The 22,593-nt window shown below is 44.0% G+C and overlaps 1 protein-coding gene across 6 annotated transcripts in view; it reads right to left on the bottom strand.

Annotated features, from left to right (window-relative positions):
• Positions 1–18,678, bottom strand: part of CDK13 (cyclin dependent kinase 13) — a 52,422-nt gene extending 33,744 nt beyond the window's left edge. For 5 of the 6 annotated variants that reach the window (XM_027450129.3, XM_038174152.2, XM_038174153.2 and 2 more), the window contains exons 1-4: positions 17,147–18,678; positions 6,270–6,875; positions 2,560–2,730; positions 2,148–2,287 (exon numbers count right to left, since the gene is read on the bottom strand). In XM_027450129.3, the coding sequence (XP_027305930.2) occupies positions 2,148–2,287; positions 2,560–2,730; positions 6,270–6,875; positions 17,147–18,381 (2,152 nt within the window). In that variant the 5' untranslated portion in view covers positions 18,382–18,678. The remainder of the gene's footprint in view (positions 1–2,147; positions 2,288–2,559; positions 2,731–6,269; positions 6,876–17,146) is intronic. The other variant, XM_038174155.2, reaches the window with a different exon arrangement.
• Positions 18,679–22,593: the final 3,915 nt, after the last annotated feature.

The raw sequence follows: 22,593 nt of genomic DNA, 5'->3' as shown, positions 1-22,593 counted from the left end.
AAAAAACAATTAATGGAAAGGGCTCACAGGTTATAAGCATGTATAGTCAAGTTCTTCCCTTATGCAAGTTATGGAATATAGATGTTACTATTGGAACTCAAGAGGCTCGGATGTTATTTACAAACTCCTAGTAGACTTATGAGCTTTTACAGCAATCCATCAGATAGAAAAATTACAGCAAGTTGCCCCATAAACCAGATGTGAGAAGAACTAGGGCTGTGATAAAGAAGGGCGGAAGGAAGTAGATCCCAATGTTGTAGGTTATGTCTCTAAGCATCTTACTAATGCAGCAAGACCTGTTCTTAAACCTCATAAGGTATTGACTCTCAGATCATACCAAACAGATGAGATGGTGTAGCAAACAGTAAGGGAAGCAGTAATAACACAGGATCTAATGGAATCTTCGTATCTTTTGAATTTCTATAAAAGAATTATTGTGCAATTTTCTAGGCACCATTAAGCTCTGTTCCAGAAAAGACAACAATGCAGGTGCTGGAGATCACTGTAACGTCAGAAGCTGAAAAATTAGAGTAAACAGACTCTAACCTTTATTCATTTTGAACAAAGTAGTTGTGCAAGGAGCAAGTGCTGCAAGCGCAGAACACATTCAAATGCTTTGATAAAATTTATCATTAGCTGTTACAGCCTAAGGGGCAGACAGATGCCATTGTAGAGAAGTGCAAATTCTCCTCTGCTAGCACTGGAAATATCCAGACCATGGATCCAAACACACTCCATTCTCAAAAGCCATGTGAGAATGGCTTTTTTTTTTTTTTTTAAAAGGTGTGACATCATTTTGGAGACTGGCTTTGGACCAGTCTCCAAAAGAACAGCTTGGTCCTCTCTCTTCAACATACTTGGTTTGAAAGCCCACTGCAGAGCCTGTTAAAGTGTAGCTGAAAGGCCGTGATGTCACTCCTTACACAGGATTTAAATTCAAGGCTGAATAGAAAAGTGGAAGTTTTGCTGGAACTGTACAGAAAAGCAACAAATTCTACTAGAGGTTAAGAAATGACTGCCACACACAAACAACCTGAAGCTTTCCAAAGAGGCCAATATGGTTACGATGGGATTAGAAATTTAGCTGTGCAAAGAACACGACAACAAAAAGAAGCCTCTAACAATGATTTGCAATGGCTCCAAAGGAAGGAAGTAAAAAAGTAAGATCTGTGACAGTTCAGCTTAAAAACAAAAGTCTGCGAACTCAGACAAGCACAGGTGAAGAATGGAAAAGAGTGTAATTACATTGCTCATTCTTCTGGAGACCAGAAGGAAGGAACTGAGGCTGATATATGATCCTATGTGCTTCAGTTACTGAAGTAGAAAATTATACCCTATTCAAGGCATGTACAATTAAGCCAGAAGGGCAAGCAGTCAGAGAGAACTACTAATTGAACACAAAACTAGCAAGGTATAGCACACGTGAGTAAATAAATTTCACTGCATTATCTATTTAGAAGCAGTGACAACATTCCTGCATACCATAATGGTGAGTGCTTATTTGATTATTAGTTTCACATGATATTTGTAAGTTACGTTCCTGCAAGAAAAATACCTGATATGCAACACTTCAAGCCTGCGTGGCACAGAGATATCTTCTCTTCCTACCGCCAGCTAGTGATGATCAGCGTACAAAGAAGAAAAACAGCTAAATCTCCTGCACAGCTCCTTTCACCCTTGCAGCCTTTTTACAAACTTTATTATTCTGTATCATCCTGTCTAGGGTGCCATTTTGTTTCCCCTGAGTATTTACACTCTTGTCTTTACTTCCTCAATCGTGTACAGAGCATCAAAGCTCTAGAAATAACACATGGAAATTAACATTACTCAGCTTATGCTTTCAACCACAACTTTACAGATGAATGATTTTCCAAGGCAGAAAGAGATTGTCTTTTTATTGAGTTTTTAATTCAGACAAAAGCTAGATTGAAAACAAAACATGTAATGCAACTAAAAACTTTCAAACCATTAGGGGACACAATACCAGATTTTATTTAGTTATATATATATATATATATATATATATATATATATATATATATATATATATATATATATATATATATATATATATATATATATATATGTATATATAAAAAAACAACTGACTTTGAAGTGCAGGATTACATTTACTTTTTTGAACCTACCTGTGTCTTTATCTCTGGCTTTGTAAACTTGCCCATAAGTGCCTTCACCAATAATACCAATGATATCAAATTTATCCACACAGCGCTTTCCCCAGTCTATTTCTTTTTCTTTTGTTTCACCATGTCGTGGTCCACATATTCTAGAAAACAGTAACAATCTCTAAGAATACAGCTGATATATTTAAGGATTAACTATGGAAAAAAAAATCAATAGTAAATATTCCTGTTATATTACTAGACAACCCTTACTACCACTAAATGGTAATAAACCATGCAGTTTGATTCAAAACCTCAGTAGTATTAAGGAAGTCATTACAAAGTAGAAATTGTTTTAATAGAATACATTCTTAAGAAACTATTATCACTTCTGTTTCCATTATAGACTTTAACATAAAAACTGTAATAAACATACTTTGGTCTTCTCTTGCTGTGTAACTGAACTGCTGGTTTCTTTTCTTCAGGACTTTTGGCTAACTCTGCTCCTCCAGGCAACTCAGGTGGAAGTGGCAAGTCTGCAAGCAGATGGCGAAGTTTCTTCTCTGCTTCTTTAACTGTCTTCACTGAAAGATTCTCTCGCAGATTACTAAAAAAAAAAAAAGGCACAGTTTTGCTACTATGTTGAACACAGTACAATTGTATTAAAATAAAGAAAACCTACCAGGTTTCTTAAAGTATGTTCTAGGCTGTTAACACATCAACATTTAAAATCTGTGCTTTTAGAATTTGCTGGAATTCAATTTGTACTTTACAAATGGCTTGCAAACAGCTGGCTGATGCACAGCTGACTACCAAAATGCTAAAGAAAATGAAATCAGATGTTCAGACTTCACATTCCTGATGAAAGCTGAAGTTGGATGACACAGCAAGCCTTACCAGCAAGAACAACAAGCCCATCTGGGTTCCAGGCCAGACTTCTGCCATGTGATCTTTTCTTTCTTCCTTTTTCCCCAAGCCTCTTAGGGCTCAGATTAATAAGAATATTTAGAGCTCAGGTGCTGCCAAGTATCAACAGTGGTAAAATCTGTACTCTGACTTCTCATATAAAAGAGCAGATTATCCTAATCCAATTCACTACAACATTACTCTCCAGAGATAACTAGTTTCACGGTTACAATTACTGCAGGGCATTATGAGGCATCCATACCATGCCTTTTACAGATTCTAATCTCATACATTTGCTGAAACGCTCCAGATTCAACATGTTCTTACTGATCTGCATGCAAATGAAGTGGGGAAAAAAAAACAAGTGGAAAACTGACTAAATGTATTTCTGGTTTACTATGTCTTTAAAAAAATAAATAAATACTCTGGGAACAGATCCTAACAGTCAATCTCTGTCCTGAGGAGAATCCCCCAAACACACTGCAAGGTAATCCTACATCACGTACTATAAACGAGAATTCTAGAAACACTCTTCCTCTAGTAATGGGGAATTTCAGAGCACTCCATACGACCTGCAGGATTATTATTATTTTTTTTTTTAAAGGTGTGGCTGTTTTATCAGAACTTCTTCCTTTAGTTTAGCTACATTTCGCTGTTATAGTATATCCCATAACTTTGTACCCATGACCATCTCTGTATGCTTTGTAATTACATTAACTGCTTTTGGAGGTAGCATTCTCTCTTTAAATTTCAAACTTTGCCACTGTGTTAATAAAACTTTGTTATGCTCTGAGGGTGTATTTTTCAAGGCAGCTGCATTTGCCAAATCACAGTATTCTACTGTCAGCATCCCTCTCTGGGAACCTGTCCTGGAGGAGAGGTTTTCCTACAACTTCATATCTACCTCGTCTCGTAGGTAAAGTAGAAACTTCCGTTAATAGAAAGATCTTGCTACCCCCATCATGGAGAATGCACATGCTCTTTCTTACATTAATTGCAATTACTGAGCTTTATATATTTAATTAAAGCATTCCAACATTTTGCCTGTGACTAGGCTTTGCCATGAAAACAAAACCCTTGAGTGTCTCATACCAGTGCCTGAGTTAAAAGAGGCACCTGAAGGAAGCCCATGCTGTCCTCATCACAAACATAATGGTCAGCATGCTATAAAGCCACCTTGAGCAGAGAAAGTAATTGCCAGGGTCAAGAAAAATTCTTATTTTTGAAGTTGAAATATTTGCATTTGTCTCACAAATTCTGCCCTCAAAGTTTCAGTATTAGTGGGAGTACAACGTGTGAGAGGTTCTGAAACAATTTTAAAAGCCGTACACAAAAACAGGGGCAGCCAAGAGCAGCCTTCTTTTCAGGTCTGTTAAACTACACACTGTTGACCACTGGAACAGTTTTCCCTTTCAGCTATCCTCAACAGCGGTTTCACAACACTGCTGTTCCTTTAGGTAGCTTGTTTGCGGTTTTATCAGATTCCTACTGAACTTCACAACTGACACTACATTAAGTTCTGCAGAGTATCAAGCTTGCTTTGTTGGCACAATTTCCCCATAGTAACCGAGTCCAAGGCAAACACCTTGGTCCTCCTTCCTCCCAGAAGTTGTAGATCATTTTCCTTGACGACATAAGGTTTGTCATGACTTGTGTTCATAACCATTCTGACCTGAAGTTCATAACCTCCTAAAAGCAAAACAAAGCAGAGCATAAATGACATCCTATTATTTGTCATTAATCTTTCTAATGAAGTTTGTTTGAAAGCATTAAGTTTTGTCTTTTTTTTTTTTTTAAAGGAGAATGAGCCCAGTGCTGATAGAACTGTTTAACTGTAGTTCAACTATTCTACGCAGTTGAACTATAAGAAAAGCATTGCATTTAAAAGATGCTAATGAGAAGCCCTGTGCCAGCTTCAGGTGGAATCTCATTTCATGGTACCACAGTTAATGCTGCAAAGCCAGTTAAAATAGTAAATATTCCTCTCAAACAACAGGAACAGAAAGCCTGTTTACCTACAGAGGATGGTTTTGTTCTAAATTTAAATGTAAGCGTCCAGTCACCACACAGATGTAAGTCTGAACAACTGGAATGACATTTGCTGGAGTACTGAAGGGCAAGAAACAATTTCTCTTCTAAGAAAAATCTAATACCTTCTGAAGTTATATTTACTCACCAAGCCCTCTGCATCCGAATGTTTACCAGTGCATTAAATTGCTGGCAAAGACAGAGAAGCATTTACACCACTAGTTATAACAACTTTTACTAAATACTACGATTTACAAAAAGCAAGAGAAAACAGACTACTTTCACAGATACAGAATATGAAATAAAGTATTTCAGTATGTCTTGAATTTCTTTCACAGTCTTGTTTACACATATATCGAACTTAAATCACTTATTACTTCAATGCACAGAAACTGCTTTGCTTGCTGTGGGAAGTTGCTCTCTCCTATACACGTCAGAGACCAGTAATACAATAAGTAATACCAAAAGCAACTTTTTTCAATTTCATCACCAAAACCAAAGAAAAATGGTCGATTACAGCCCAATAGCATCGTTTTCCAACACAAACCACAGCAAGTATTCTCTGTAAGGACAACAAAGAGACTCAATGTAGCTTTAAACTCAGGCGACATTTGGATTACAGACCTGACTTTCTTCACTACAGTCCAATTTTTATGCTTCAAAGTCAGCACAGATTACAAACCACGAACCTCACTTCACTTATACATAAAGAATACTGATCTCCGAAATAAATTACATGAAAATAACACACATCTATGATTTTAGGAAAATAATTGCCATACAAATGGAAGAGAATCTTTACCACAAACATTTTTTTTTTTTTTTTTTTTTTAAGACCTTCAGATATCGGTACTGAATTCATCTTTTCCCCAGAATGATACCCACATTTGTGCTGAACTTGAAATCCTGAATTTTGCACACGTTATTCCCAAAGCTATTATGTACCAGCAATTTTAAATCATCTCTAGTGTATTTTTCATTGAAAGACTCCTCCTAGGCTAAACCTTTCTTTTCAAAAAACAGTTGATGAAATAATTTTAAACATCTCATTCCTTCAGTTCACCAGTAACTGCCACCTTAACTGAAGAGCAAGAACAAATTACTTCAGCACCCTCACCCAGCAAACAGAATTACATGTACCTTTCGCAAAGGAAAAATAAATAAATAAAGCCAACAGACAACCCCCCAAAGCAAAGCTATGACACAACTCACCTATCATTGTCTTTATCTTCAGGCAGCGTGGGAGGCAAAGGCAAGGGTGGCAGTGTGGAGGTTGGTAGTGCAACAGTGCGATCCTTCTCCTTGGTTACTACACTCGGTGTACTCGGTTTGGTTTTCTCTTTTACAGTGACCGGCTGCTGTTTTACAACAGTTGTTTTATTCTCTTTTACTGCTGCAGTTTTCTGTTTAGTATTTTTGTCTGCAATTAAATTATTTTCTCCTTTAGTTTCCGGAAGTGGGGCCTTTGCTTTTGCCTTGTCATTCTTCAAATTTGCACTGCTTGTAGGAGAAGGTGTATGCTCAACTTTTATTTTCTTCAGGTCCTTTACATTGTTCACTTGAGGTGCGCTTGCAGCAGTGTCAGTGTTTCCCTTGGTAGGTGTTGAAGTGTTGGAAGCTTTAGCACTGGCTTTAGCTGCCTCAGCAGCTCTTGCTTTTTTGTTTTTGTTCAGCTCAGCAGCCAGGCTACTCTTCAGAGTCAATGTACTAGGAGAGATACTCGAATGGCGACTTCTGGATCTGGACAACCTGTGTCTGCTACGAGACCTTGAATGCCTTGATGAGTACGGACTTCTGCTTCGAGATTTTGCTGATCTCCTGTTTCAGAAAAGTAAAATTTAATCACTTGAAAATTAGTCCAACTTTTCTCTCAGTGTGTCTGCAGTTCTGATAAAGTACTCTTTTTAAACCAACCACTAGCACCGTGTTTACAGAATAAACAAAACTACAAAATAGGAAAGACAGAACTTAAAAAAAAAAAAACGTTTAAAAATAACATAAATCCAGATTCTGTATCAAAACAGGTTGCTAGAAAACATTAAAAATCTCTTAGATACAGTTTCTCCCGATAAAGAACTGCAAAATACTACACTATAGGGCTAATAATATAGTAAAAGACAAATAAGTTTCCTTTTCCTCAGTACTTAGCAGAAACACTGTTTTCCTTTAAAGATCTGATGTTATACTACTTGTGCTGCCAACTTCAGTATATGCAAGATTTTAGAAAAATACAGCTGCCTACACAACCAAAATTCAACAAAATGAAATTAATGTTACAACATAACAAGAAGCAGCTAAACACAACACTGAAGGAAGCAATTGTAGAATCTCCATGCAATAAAACTTAGTTTTTGTGTTTTGTTTTTTCAAAATTTAAATGAATACTTCCCTGCTCTCCCTGAGAAGAAAGCACCCAGTATTTTTTTGTTCTATCTACTGAGAAGCAAACATAATCCATGAGTAGCTCTATGCTACACCTGCAACAGAATAAAAAGCCTAACAGAACAGGGAGAAGATTTTATCTAAGCTGTCTACAAAATCATAGCAGGAAAACAACCTCGAATGGCAGTAGGGGAGGAATGGAAGTATCCTAACAACTGTAAAAACAAACTGTGCAAAAAATACCAGTTGATAGAAAATATTTTTAATTCAGATCTTCAAAGGGATATATTAATTTTACCACTAGTTGTAGTCCACAGAAAAGCAAAAAGGAAGAAACTAATTGAGATGAGGGGCATGCGAACAAGTAGCCAAGACTGGTGCTTCAATACAAAGATACGACACATTTTTTAAATTCATTATACCATACTAAAAATAGCAAAGGCATTCATTATATTTACAAGTATTATCTTCATTCAGGTCTGCTGGAAATCTGTTTTTCTTGGGTATCTCACTTGCAGGGAAGAATAAAATTAAATCAGGATAAATGAAATTGTTTCCATTAGCTAGACAAAAAAAAAGTATCAAACAGTAGTAAAAATAAGACTTTCTGGAGCTCTAGGAACTTCAGAGATCAAAAGACAGCATCACCGTGTTTAACTTTCCAAAAGTCTAAACCAAACAAGAATAAATCTAACTACAATCATTATGGTCACATCTAATCACCACTGTGTCAAATCCATATTTCGGTAACAAATGAATGCAGTTTTAATTATTAACATATGAAATCACACTCCATTGCTTCAACTGAAAAAATGTTTAAGATAGTATAAAACATTTCTATTTTATGAGCAGTATCTGCTAGTTTCCAAGTATACGCACTTTTCCAGCATTAAAAAAATGCCTCTTCAAACTTTTTTCCTGAACAACAGAAAAAAATCATTAAGACAATTGAGATTACATAGGAGTGATTAAAAAAAAGTCTAGGTGCACACTGTGTACTCTATCAAAAACTTCAAAATTTTATAGATGAAACTGAGATTGATCCAAACAGCTACAGAGACCTTTAAAAAATTCAAAGCTCATGTGAGGGCAATTCTTGAAAACTGACACAGCTCAATCCTACATCAGGGACAGGTTTACAGAATTTTCTGGAACTACACAATAACAAAGTAATTGAAATAAATTACAGATAAAGTAAATATTAAACAAAAAAATGAATTCTGCATTTTTGGGGGGAGAATTTTTAACTGAGGTTTGGTGATCAACTAAAGAAAGAAAATAAAAAGACACTTGGTATAGGTTTTAGTGAAAGAATGGACAAAGTAGTGTTTGGCTTCTGGATAACTGGATGCTTTGATCCCTTCTATTCCACTTTCTGACACTAAATATTCAGTCATTTACTTAGGCCTTGTCATTTAAATGACAATCACAGCCCAATAAAAACAGCTCATAAAGCCCATCTCCATTAAAAGCCAATAAAAAAATCACAATATTGGTCAGAAAAATTCTCCTGAAAACTAATTTCTGCTCCATTATGAAAGAAGCCACTGAAGTTCTTTTTCTCGTTGTTACTTGGGAAGTTTATGTACCGTATTTTAGGCTCAAAAAGTTTTCAGAGGCCTGGCAAAAGTGAAACAATTTTTTTTTTTTTTTTTTTAAAGTTCCATAATATGAAGTTGTGATGAGGCAGCAGGAAACAAAAGGAGGGCTGAAGATATGCAAATAATAAACACACTTCAAGTGCTAGGTCAGAGCTCTCTTCATCCATCCTGCTATCTCATCTTCTGAGAGGAATTATTACCCCCAACTGATGCGTGGTGCTTGCCAATCTATACTGGCTGTAGAATCAGGATAATTCAATTTCTCCAGCATCAAGTGCAAGCTAATAGGCCCTGCGAGTCCTGAGCTGCCTTGTATAAATGACGCGTCATTTCAAAGAACGTCACTGCCCCATCTTGAAAAACACTTGCACATCTTGTTCCCGGATTAGCTCCTTTGAACTGAAACTTGCTCCCTGTACCTACAGAACACACTCCTCCACCTTCAGAGACCTCGCTGCAACTCGCCTCATCTGTGTTCGAGCTTTAACGCAAAGCATGCCCTGGGGGGTTAAATAAGTCTGTTCCTTTCACAAGTATGATTTGTGGTTTTTGTTGTTTTCTTACATTTGTTTATTTTTAGAAAAGTGCCTAAAATAAAGCAAGTAATCTATGTCAACAATCAAAAAATACAGGCGTAATTTCACATTCACTTGAAAAGAGAAGCAGCAGATTAAAACATTGCAGTTCTTTAGACACCTTGTCTGATCATAAGGCTGTTTCCTCTTCCACTTCAGTCCCAAATAAAACACATTCATTTAAATCACAACTAAGGATGAAATGGGAAAATCTGTTCAAAACACAGTAACTACAAACGCTCACCTGGTCAGTTCCCAATGTTTTGGTGAGGAAGAGACAGTTTTGAAAAGCTAAGGAACAAGTATCTTAAATCTTTATACCGGCTTCAAAAAGAAACATGCAGTCAAGTCAAGCACTGACAGTGGCTCCACATACATATTTTACCAATATCAGCCAAGATAGCCTGGGACACGAACATAGATTTATACAAGCTCAGCACAAAAACACCCAACTATTCCCTTCCCCAGGTTTCCTGCCGCAACAGACAACAGCATAACGTTCTCATATCAGCACTGCATCCAGAAGGAAAGACCAAAGTCTCCTGCACTCAATTATATAAGTTTCAGTCCCACTGCATACTACAGCCCTTAACATCAGATCAGAACGAGGTTTTGAAATACGCTGAGCACAGCCTCTGCACTGGTTTGATTTTTCCAAAAATTTTTTGATGATTTATGTCAGCAATTATTATTTTTTTTTTTTTAACATTGCATTACGTAATGCATGTCTGGGCTAATAATAAACCAGCTCCTCCATTGGCATCCCAAGGACCTTTGCAACAATGTTTTGCTGTACCTTGTCTTCTAGGCTCAATGCAGGAGTGGCAGGAAACACAAACACTTGCAACCGAACAGACAAATGTTGAACCTTAAGTAAAAGTCAGCTTTGTCGAAGCTCTGGTTATCCCAGTCACATTGATAAAACTTCACGTCTTCCTACATTTAATGATCTTTTCAGATATTTGACTATCACTGCCATAAGCATTCATTCAAAAGTCTCAAGAGAATCTCCTAGGCTAGACAAAACTTGTGTACAAGTTTCCATCTATAAAAATGGCACAAAAGCAAAACAGCAGACATTTACAAGCTTTCCCTCAGAAGCACACACAGGGCTCAGAGTGGAGAAATACTGCCCTATATGTAAAGCCAGCCAACTCGTGCTCTTCAGAGCTAGCGCTCATTAGAAATAAAAGATGAAGTGACAGCAGCACAGCAATGGGCTGACACAATAGCCAGTGCCTGCCATTTTAACGAGACACTAACATTTTACTGGGACCCTGAGAAAACACCAGCAGAGTCATCTGAAATACTCTCTAAATCTTCCACCAGACTTCTAGGAAACGCTCATGCATGCATACGCACACACATAAAATGCCTTACCTGACATTTATTTGCTACCAATTATTTAGTCCTTAGTTAGGACAGTTTGTTTTCAACACAGTAACCAAGAACACCAGGACAGAGGCTCCAAACACGCAGAACTGTGTTGCAAACGGCAAACAAATGAGCAAAACAATGCAGGCATCTTCACCCATCTTCTCTGGAGAGATCAGACACGTCCTAATTGCCAGGACTGCATCCAAACCTCCCAAGCCAAGAGCACCAGCATCTGCTGGCAATGTATGCGGGAGGAAACAAGTAGGGAGCCACTTTTCCAGGTCACATTTCTTTCAGTTTGCACTCAGCAGTCCCACCTTGTTTACAAGTGCCTCTGCCACCATGTTTGGCTATCAACAGCCTTCCACGAGTGCCTTGGATTCACCTCGCACAGGCCTCCATCCCCACAAAGAGGGTAACTGCCAAACTTCACCACTCTCATAAAGCTACTTCTGACCCATATTCCCATTCCAGTATGTTTTACATACAGCAGAAAATAAATAAATAAGAAAACCTGTAAGTATCAGCAGGACTAGTCAGCAGCAGAACGAAGTTCCTTACATAGAGCTGCTTTTTTCCTTCCCTGGAGACAGCAACAAAGGAGACTAGGAGCACAACTACATTAGCTGCAAAGGGAAATTGACGTAATTACACAATATTATGTCTAGATAAAAACATGAAACCAGAAAAAAAATCAAGATGTTATCTAGAAAGCATGTAGGAGAAGAAGCAGGTTTAAAGAAACAAAGGAGGGCAGCACTAGTAAGGGATTCGTTCCCAACCCAAAACTCAGCCTCACTTTTCCTCCATTTTTCACGGCAATAAAAAGAAGGCAGAGATTTGTTTTCCTCTAGGAAATAAAGAAAAAATTGTTGTTGCTTAATACAATGCACTTATTCACTGTATAAGAACATATTTCAGATATCAAAGTATAATCAGTTACAAGTTTCCAAGCTGTCACAATGCTCCTCCTTCCTGCAATAAAACATACTATTGCATTTCATTAGTTAACTTATCAGTTATCAAACAGTATATTCCTTCGTGAACTTTAACAAGAAGTGTCTGTTAATGGAACATCACATTTTCAGGCAGACCGTGAAACTACTCCAACCAGCACCTGAAATCTTAAAGGCCTACATTTTACTATCTTGATATCTGAAAGAGAAAGGAAAATGAATGGAAAAAAATAGTGGACATTTATGAAAACATTTTTCGTAAGTGTTATGAAAATTAACAAATAATTAACACCTCAGGTTTCCAAGAACGTGGGTCTCACTTAGCTTGAACATTTCTTGTCATGCTATTTTCCTATGTGCTCCTCTCTTCCCCATTCCACCCCCACACATCTATTAAAAACAAACAAACCGACCCCTAAATTTGATTAGCAAATCAGAACAAATATGTTATCTTCTGTTTGTAAACTTGAAACCCTCTTCTTAACTGCTTCAGGAGCATGCCAGTAGTCAGCTACATGCATTACCTACACACAAACAATATTACACTTGAAAGGTATCAGGGTCTGCAGAGCTGAACAACGAAACTGATTTTTGTCCTATGTTTGCTTACTTTTAGACAAAACCTAACACAAAGGGATTCATCAGAATAAGAGGGGAATAACAAGCAAGCAAACAGAACCAAAGGAGGTTAAAACATGCTGTAGCCCAGGTGTATCACCAACAGGCAGCGAATGTTGCGCTACCGAGCACGCACTGCCAGCTTCCAGTTCATGGTAAGGTCAGAGTGCATTTTAAAGGGGAGACCTAAATTTAATCAATTGGCTTCACCACAGATCTTCCAAGACGTTTATAATCACGCAGTAACATAAACCACCTTGACAAAAACATTACAGCTCACAGTACAGCTTTGCCATGTTGCAGTAGCAGGCCAATGCGCGATTCACTTCTTTAAGCCAAAACATCATTAGCACTCTCACTTCGTATCTTTTTAATTCATTTTGTTTATTTTCTTGAGCCCTTGGTGCAGGGTTATATTCCAAGTAGCTCCGCAATCAACCAACCACCTATTCTGCTTCGCACACGAAGACCACATAACCTGCTTTACAGAGTCAAACTGTAAATCTCTGCTCTCCAACACATGCAGCATGGGAATACCGAAAATGAATACAATTTTGGTTTTTAAATCTGCTTTATAGCCCAGTGTCCTCAGACAAGAGCTCTGCACACAAAGAAATCAACTCACAAAAAATCAACTCAAATTCTATTACACATTGTAATTTTTGCTTTTTTTTTTTTTCTTCAAATGATGTTGCTTCCCATGATAAGGGAAAAAAAAGGAGCAAGAAGGAAGATGAAAGGCACATCATCACAGTTAGCACAAGGTAAAGTCCACTGCCAAGTAAGAAGAGGTCTTAATTTCAAAATATGTACTAGAGCGAGGGCCTCAAATGCACTGCAAGTAATTGCTATTCCAACAGGGAAAATATGTAGTTCCACATTAAAATTTTGCAAAATACAGTTTTACTAAACAAGATTAAAGGGTTTTATACAGAAAATCTCTTTTCACCGCACAAGAGGAAAAAAACATCCGAAAACCTCTCCTACTGCTTTAAATCTCAAAGTATCAAAATCACTGGCTGCAAAGCTATTTTTGTACAGCGTACGAAACCATGGTTTCTCCACAAAGTGGAGATTTACCAGTTTAATGTCTATTTTACCACTTTCCCTACACTCGTCTCGGTTTATCGCAGAAATGATGCATATTTCAGATCCTCGCTGCTACAGACTAGCGACAGCTGTAGAAAGAGATGGCTCTGTAGTACCAGTAGGAGAAGCAAACTTCTATTTTTCCTCCAAGCAACATCCATGCGCACCATAGTACTACGCTAGTGGTGCCCCACCTACTTACTTTTATCCCAGGCAGATGGGTAGGTGTATCCACATTTGGAAAAACACAATTACTCATCTATACAACTAGCTGAATTAAATGTGTGATCACATAGCATATGACCTGACTGAAGTTACAAAAAAAAAATAAATAGCTCTCCCCCTACAATTTCATCGTAAGCCAGTTTCAAAAAAAAAGAGACTGTTTGTTTTGTTGATCTTGGTGTTTTCTTATTAAAAAAAAAAATCCCTAAGTTTAATAAAAATCAAGTCCACTTCTCAGTAGGGAAATAACCTCCTCATGCTTTTCATATTATGGAAGAATTCCCATTCTGGAGAAATGCACACACTGCTTCAGAACAACTCTGCTACAGTCCACAAGAAAACATACTCCAAATCCACCAGCAGCAAGTAAAAAAAGTTTTGTCCAGCAAGTGGAAAGAGCTCAACCAATCAGTTTGCCCAAAACATAGATGTTTATTGCGATTATAATGGCAAAGGCAATTAGTCTCCCATTCAAAGATAATTTTCCAAGCACAAAACACGTATTTAGTGTCTTTGATTCTGTTCAGAAGCAATCTCCAGGCAACACCGGCGAAAGATACCAGCCCATCACTACTGCAATCAGAACTGGTAACTCGCATTAATTTCATTGTTACTGCTGCTCCAGAAAACCAGGAATTGAAACGAGTGGCACTGACTTCACTTGTTTCTCTTCTACTGTTTACTGGAACTTTCTCCCTAAGCAACTCAGAGATGAAAAAATCAGGGCTCCAGACACTCGAGTTCTTCAGGCTTGCTAGAACCACTTCATTCTCATTTTCTGCATCCCAAAATAACTCAATAATTAATATAACATTATTGGAGATTCATATATGAAAGAGATTGAAAAGAACAAGGCTGCAATGCTTAGTAACATACAAAGTTCTTACTGTCTTGACACCATTACAGCTGGACACAAGCCCAGAATTACATCCTTAAATCATCCAGATCAAGCAGACAGGTGCTGTACAAAGCTCTTGCCTTCGTGAAATCATATTCTACCAGGTCTAAGGCTGCTATACCATTATCTAAGCAACACAGCAACAATTTTCAGCATTTTAGGTGCAGTACCAGAAAGTTAAGCAATAAAAACAATGACAGTTTTGAAGGGCTAAACCGATCAGTTCATTATCTTCCATCTTTATTTCCCAAGCACCACCACAACGCACGTAATGCGCAGGAGCTGCATGACAGCAAAGAAACAGTAACTTGCGTTTCTCCACAAGAGGCAAACATTATGAACAACAAAGCTTATCCTCGTGCTTTTGTTTTCCTTCTTTTTCTGTGGAAATGACGTTTTAAAAATTAATGCCACATTAGGACAGACTGACCTAGCCTTCTACATGAAACAACTTCTTTCTCTCAGCCATTCCGATCCCTCTCCAATAAACCTGACAATCTGAATTAGTTAACAAAACGATTTCTCTGTACCCAGATAAAGGCGGGATGCAAATTCCAGTTTAACTGTAGGAAGGAAGGAGTGAAATCACAAAGCTAACTCCTGAAAGCAGACCTGTAACTCGAGGAAGATTTACACGCTTATGACAAAGACAATACAAAAATGAGGAAACAAACTCACACTTCAAACCACAGGTCCCCTACCCGCAGGAAGAAGTAAACAAAGAACACCTACAGAACTCTGCCCTGTAACAGCACCCTACAAGATCTTCTGTACCTGCTGCTACAGCAGCATCAGCCAGCACATCAGATGGGATCCCAAATTAATGGGACTGTCAGTCTGGCTAACATGGCTACTCGGAAGCACAAACCTTGTGCATGCAGCTCTGATATTATTCGGCTTTCTTACTCCAAGACAAAAACATCTACAGAAAATATTCTGTGGAGTGGTTAAATCCAAATATTCCAGTAACATTCCTGCTATTCTATTATTCAAATCATCCTGCAAAAGTATCCTTAACAACTTGGAACAGGCTCCATGGAGCAACAACAGAGTGCTCTTTTTTAGAGCACTCAGTGCTCTCTGCTTGAAACACCCTATTGTTAACAACATTTTTCCATACAACCCTACCTTAAAACAACCACTTTTTCTTTCTTTCCTCCAAAGGCACCTTTGTTTTGCACCTCTGAACAAAACAGGGCACAGTTTTGTTACTTCATTCTATGAGCAGCACAGGATGTGCACCCCAGACAGCAGACATTACCAACAGCCAGCAAAAAATAGGAACAACTTGGGCATCATCAAAGGATACCCACCCCAAATGGTAACTGATGTATTAGAAACACTAGAGAATAGTTCTCAGACAACCTACCGGGTAACACATTGCAAACAAATTTCTTGCCAACATATCACCCAATACATTTGAAATCTAAGCCCAGATGTGAATTTAAGCAAGCTCATAAACAACGGGGCAACAGTAAAGTTTCAATGTGGGAAATTAGAATTTTCAATGCTAAAAACATACTAACCAAATACTTTACATTCCCAGTGGTTTTGCTGTAAGCGAAAATATTTTCAAGTGCTTTAATTCTGATTATAGAGATACAGTCCCCGTTTCTGCTCTATGTGAAACTCTGAAAGTCACAGAAACACCAACCTTCACATTCTTTGTCCCCACTAAGAAAATAATTTTCAAGCACACACCAAATAACAAGTACTGTGAAACAAGCTCAGGTGAATTTTCATAAGCTGTGTAAAACACAGAGGCAATTTAGCAAAACTTGACATTGGCTCATTTTCCTACTGAAATCAAGTCTGAATCTTTCTACAGGCCTCTAAAACGAACCAGAAACACTAGTAACGTGAATTACCCATCAGCTTGGTTCCTCTTTAGACTAGTGGGAAGTAAATCGACAAAAATATGTTTAAAATGCATCCTCTTCTTTAGGGGTATAGGAGGTAGAATAAGGATGTACCTGAGAATAACCATATGTCGTAAGACTTAAAACCAAAATCGGACCTCTGGAAAATTTGTCCTCCAAGAAATGTTTTCATTGGGTCATTCTCACTTGAAAGTGCCCTCTTGGGCTCCAGCCCTGGCAGGCTCCTCTGCCAGCTATGCAGGGTCTCTGACAGGGAGGAACCAGCGGCAGGAGTGTCACCATCACCCCCGCCTCCCTCTCCCCATGGCAGGGCAGGGCAGGACAGGCCGATCTTTGTATGAGGCCCAGTTCCCTTTCCACACAGCTCTCTGGCAGCAAGAGGGAGGCCTTTTATTGCCAGCTGCAAGCCTCTCCAGCCCGCCCTCGGGCCCAGCCCTGGCCTCTGCTCCCCTCCTTTACCCGTAGAGCCTCCCTCACCCCGCACTCACCGGATAACGGGGCTGTAGGGGCTCCGTGACCTCCGCCAGCTGCTGTAGGGACTGGGCGACACATCCCCGCCACGCTCGTAGGAGCTGTGCCTGCTGTAGCTGGGGGAGCGGCGGCGGCTGTAGGGGCTGAGGGGCGAGCGGCCGCCCACGGGGCTGAGGGACTTGCGGCTCCGCTGGCTCTGCGACGAGCGGTGCAGCGGGGGGCTGTCATCCCGCCCGGGGCTGGGGGACGAGCGCTGTCGCCGGTAGGCTTTGGGCTCGGGCTTGTCGTCCCGGTAGGCTTTCGGCGGGTCCTTGTAAGCCGACGGCGGCTCCTTGGCCGCTTTAGTCCGGCTGCGGTGGGCTTTGCTCTCCCGCTCCTTCCTGCTGCTGCTGGGCGAGGCAAGGGACCCCTTCCTGCGGTCGCTGCTGCTGCTGCTCTTGAGTCCCTCCCGGTCCTGGCCGCCGGTGTGGTTGTGGCGGCTGCGGGACTTGGAAGAGGACGAAGACGAGGTGGCCTCGCCACCCCCGCGGCTGGAGGAGGCCGCCCCCTCCTGCGGCTTGTCGTCGCCCCGCCGCCGGTGCTCCCGGTGCCGCTCCTTGGAGCGGCCGCTGCTGCTGCGGTGCTCCCGGCGGGACCGGCTGCTCCTCTCCGCCTCGCCCCGCTGCCTGCCGCCGGGGGAGGAGGCCGGGCTCCCCGCCCCGCTGCCTCCTCCTCCTCCTCCACCGCCGCCGCCGGCTCCGGCCGCGCCGCCGCCCACCAGCCCCTCGGACTGGGAGCTCACGTCGTCGTACTCCTCCAGCAGGGTGCCGAGCCCCGCGCCGCCCCGCCGCTTCTCCGCCTCCTGCGCCCCGCCGCCGCCGCCGCCCCCGCCGCGGCCCCGCCGCCGCTTGTGCCGGGAGCCCGAGCGCCGTTTGCCCCGCGGCCGCTTCCGCTCCCCGCCGTCCCCGCAGCACGACGAGGCGCCGGTGGCCGCCAGGAAGAGCAGCGACTGCGGCGGCAGCGGCGGCTGCAGGAGCGGCGGCTGCAGGAGGGGCGGCTGCAGCAGCGGGAACAGCAGCGGGTGCGGGGCGGGCGGCGGCGGCGGCGGCGGGGGGGGCGGCTGCGGCTGGGCCGCGAAGCGCTTCCGCCGCCGGTGGTGCAGCCGCTTCTTGTCGCCGCCCGCCTCCGCCCCGCCGCCGCCGCCGGCCCAGCCCCGGCTCCCCCCGCTGCCGCCGCCGCCGCCGCCCGCCGCCGCCTCCGAGGTGCTCGGCATGGGGCCCGCTCACGGCCCGCGGCGGGGACGCGGCCTCGGCGCTGCCACTCGGCCGCCGCCGGGCTCAGGGCGCCATGGCGACGCGGCGCCGCGTTCCCGCCGCAGCGGCAGGCGGGCGCCGGGCAGCGGGCCCCCTCCTCGGCCTCCTGCTCCTGCTCCTCGGCCGCCTCCCGCCGCCAGCCGCCGGCCGGCTGCCCGCCCGCTTACCGTGCCCGCGGCCGGCCGGGCCCGCAGCGCCGCGCCGCGCACCGCCCCGCCACACGCACCGGGGACACGGCCCGGCGGCGCGCCGCGCATGCGCGGGGCCGGCGCCGGGGGGGGAGCCGCGCGCCGCCAATCGCGCGCCGCGGCCGCCGCTCTCGCCCGCATGCCCGGAGCCCGGCGCGCCGCCCCGCTCTCGCGAGGTTTCGCCCCGTCCCCTTCGCGGCTCCCCTCCCCTCCTTCCTCGTCCTCGCTGCCCCGCTCCGAGCAGCTCTCGCGAGGCGCGGCCCCGCCCACCGCCGCGCTCTCGCGAGAGGGTCGCCCCTGTTAATGGCGCGGCGCGGGGCGGGGGGGCAGATGGCGCTTCCGGCAGGCCAGGGGGTGGATGCGGCCCGGCTCGCTCCCAGCGCTGAGGGCGCTTGGCGTCTCTGTGCCTGTGCTGTGCGGGGCATAGGCGCGATAAAACAGCAGCACCTTCGTTCTGCCTCGTCACACGAAGCGTGCTGATGTGTCTCGGCGGCTCTCAGTTGGAAATGGCATGTCTGAGCCGCAGCGCGATGTGAATCACCTTGCCAGGGTTAGGGAAATGCGCACTGCTTTCCCCCAGCTGGGAGTCCGCTCTTGGATAAAGTCAGTTTTATTAGCAGTGAACGTTCCTTCCAACTATGAGCATATAGAAAGATGTGCTCTACAACTAATAAGAAGTAGCTCTGACCTCTCCACCAGCTAGCTAAATTACTGGACCCAGCTAGTAATCTTTACACGAGTGTAATTTAACAAAGTTTTAATTCCAGCTGGTAGCAAGTCTATTTTCTACTCATGTACAACACAAGTAAATACCAAAGTGGTGCCTGCCCTTTGAGCAGGCCCTGGCCACATGTTTGCCTAGCCTCGCATGACACCACCATGCACTAACAGAAGAGCTACGTCCTTTGCAGGCCCCAGATTAAATCCGGGGCCGAAGCAGAGCTGCAGCAAGCAGAAATCCAGCCCCTGGCTCCTGCCAAGCCTAGCAAAGCCATGAGGTGTCCTTGTGGTTGATGACATGAGGACCAGGCCTGTCCGTGCCCATCCACTCCCAGTGCCATAAGAGGCAGTGGACACATTGGTGGGGCATGGACGGGCTGCGCTCCCTGTGCTCCCTACACCTGGATGAGGTGCTGCAGAATCGGTAGCTGGATGGGTTCCATCACAGCTGCCCCTAGAAGTTGCAGCCCTAGCACTGTGCTGGGTTGGAACCTTCCGCAGGGCCAGGCAGAGTGGGTAGTTGGCCCTGGCAGCAGCTCGGGGCTGGATGCGCTCCATGCAGAAATGGTGTCTGCAGAAGTCCAGGCGAGCTGTGTCGGTCAGTGGGCCTAGGTAGATGGCCCATGTCTCAACCCTCCAGGTCTCCACTAGCAGCTCCTGGGGTGGCTAGCTCATGGTGCCTGTGGCTGCCCCAGTGTGGAGATGCTTGTCCTCTGCAGGAGGCTGTCCAGGTGCCAGGCAACTATCAGCAGCCTCCAGTCCACATCCCTTGGTTGCCACTTGCAGGACATCTTGTGTTCTACCAGCAGGACATTGATGTCTCGTGCTACCAGCAGGACCTCGATGTCTTGCATGCCATCAGAAGGGCCTTGATGTCTTGCATGCCATCAGCAACACCTCAACCTCTCACATTCTGCCAGCAGGACCTTGGTGTCTCAGATGCCTTCAGCAGGACTCAACGCTCAGGGCACTTAGAGCCAGCTACATTTTGTGAGGCCATAGGGTGACAGTGACTCTGTGGTGATGTCACGCGGCTCCTGGGGCGCCCCTGATGGCAGCACTGATGGAGGGAACCTGACTGTTGTGAGAAAATGCTGACAGAAAATGGCTGCTCCACGCTGGCAGGAGCAATGGCTGCCAGGCTGGGGACTAGGCCCAGAGCTCGGCCTTCGGCCTGGGAGCCATGGATGTCCTTGATGTGCAACTGGACACCTGAGCACTGGAGACATCCTGAAGAGACCACTGATGAGGACACTCATCTTACTGCTATACTCATACTATCTACTACATAAAAAAAAAAAAAAAAAGTTTTCTGACAATACCTATTATAGCTTAGTACGTACTTACAACACATCGTAGAATCGCAGAATCACAGAATATCAAAGTTGGAAGGGACCTACAAGGATCATTGAGTCCAACTCCTGGCTCCCCACAGCACCACCCATAAATCAAACCCTTTGAGAGTCCAAACACTTCTTGAACTCCATCAGACTCGGTGCCATGACCACTTCCCTGGGGAGCCTGTCCCAGTGCCCAAACACCCACTCAGTGAACAACCTTTTCCAAATATCTAGCCCAAACCTCCCTTGATCCAGCTCCATGCCGTTCCCTCGGGTCCTGTCGCTGTCCCCAGAGAGCAGAGCTCAGCGCCTGCCCCTCCGCTCCCCTCGTGAGGGAGCTGCAGACCGCCATGAGGCCTCCCCTCAGCCTGCTCTGCTTGGGGCTGAGCAAACCAAGGGACCTCAGCTACTCCTCGTACATCTTGCCCTCTAGGTCCTTCACCATCATTGTAGCCCTCCTTTGGGCACTCTATAACAGTTCTATGCGTTTCTTACATTGTGGCACCCAAAACTGCACACAGTACTGAAGGTAAGGCCGCACCAGCGCAGGCCCGAGCACGACAGTCCCTTCCCTTTACGGGCTAGCGGTGCCATCCTCAATGTAGCCCTGGACATGTTTGGCCCTTCTGGCTGCCATGGCACCCTGTTGGCTCATATTCAACTTGCAATCAACCAGAACCCCCAGATCCCTTTCCATGGGGCTGCTCTCCAACATTCAGTTGCCCAACCTGTGCATATAGCCAATGTTGCAGAATCTGGCATTTGGCCTTGTTAAACTTCATATTGTTGGGGATTACCCAGCCATAATTTGTCAAGATCTCTCTGCAAGGCCTCTCTACCCATGAGAAAGTCAACAGCTCTTCCCAGTTTTGCATCATCTGCACGTATTTCGTATCATTAATTAATTCCATGGAATATTATCATGATAATCGTTTAAACCGTTTTTCAGGAGTACTAAACTAACAAGTAATTTCCGTGTGGTGAAACCTTATTTCTAGATGCAGTAATATACTTTTCCAGTCTGACAGTTGAACCAGGGACAGAATAAAATTGATTTATCCATCCAATATTGTCTGAAACACTCAGGATATTCCACAGTAATAAAGCTTTGGGTTGAGATCAAGCACACACTTAAAAACAACAGGGAAACATAAGGTATTGTTTTTAGAAACCCAAAATGGTTTCTACCTGTCAAACAGTTCGCTCATAAAGAACAGTAATCCCATGCAGAGAAAAGCAATTCTTCCCTGTTTCACATAGCCCGTCAGTTTCCTCACCCATTGTACTGGGTTTACGTGGCAAGGTTTTGGTCGCAGAGGTAGCTTCTGTGAGAAGAATCCAGAAGCTGCCCCATGTTAGATAAAGGCCAGTTTTGGCAGGCTCCAAAGGGCCCTACCGCTGCCCAGGGCTGAGCCAATGAACAATGTTGTTTGCACCTTTGTGAGAGCAATTTAAGAAAGGGAAAAAAAAAAAAAACAAACTGCTGCACAACAGCAGCTGGGAGAGCAAGGAGTGAGCACCAGCCCTGCAACCCCCAGGGTCAGTGCAGCAGGAGGGCACGAGGTGCTCCAGGCAGGCAGCAGCAGTTCCCCTGCGGGCTGTGCAGGGAGAGGCCCCTGGTGGAGCAGGCTGTCCCCCTGCAGCCCATGGGTCCCACATGGAGCAGATCTCCACGCTGCAGCCCCCCCATGGGTGGAGGAGCCCCCGGTGGAGCAGGTGGATGTGGCCTGGAGGAGGCTGCAGCCCATGGAGAGCCCCCGCAGGAGCAGGCCCCGGGCTGGAGCTGCAGCCCGTGGAGAGGAGCCCACGCAGGAGCAGGGGGTCTGGGGGGAGCTGCCGCCAGTGGGGGACCCGTGCTGGAGCAGTTTGCTCCTGGGGGATGGATGGACCCCGTGGTACGGAGCCGTGTGGGAGCAGTTCAGTA

This window comes from Anas platyrhynchos, chromosome 2 (assembly GCF_047663525.1).
Source record: "Anas platyrhynchos isolate ZD024472 breed Pekin duck chromosome 2, IASCAAS_PekinDuck_T2T, whole genome shotgun sequence".
Taxonomy (NCBI): domain Eukaryota; kingdom Metazoa; phylum Chordata; class Aves; order Anseriformes; family Anatidae; genus Anas; species Anas platyrhynchos.
Note: the sequence above shows the minus strand (reverse complement) of the source record. Positions and strands in the feature narration are given on the sequence as shown.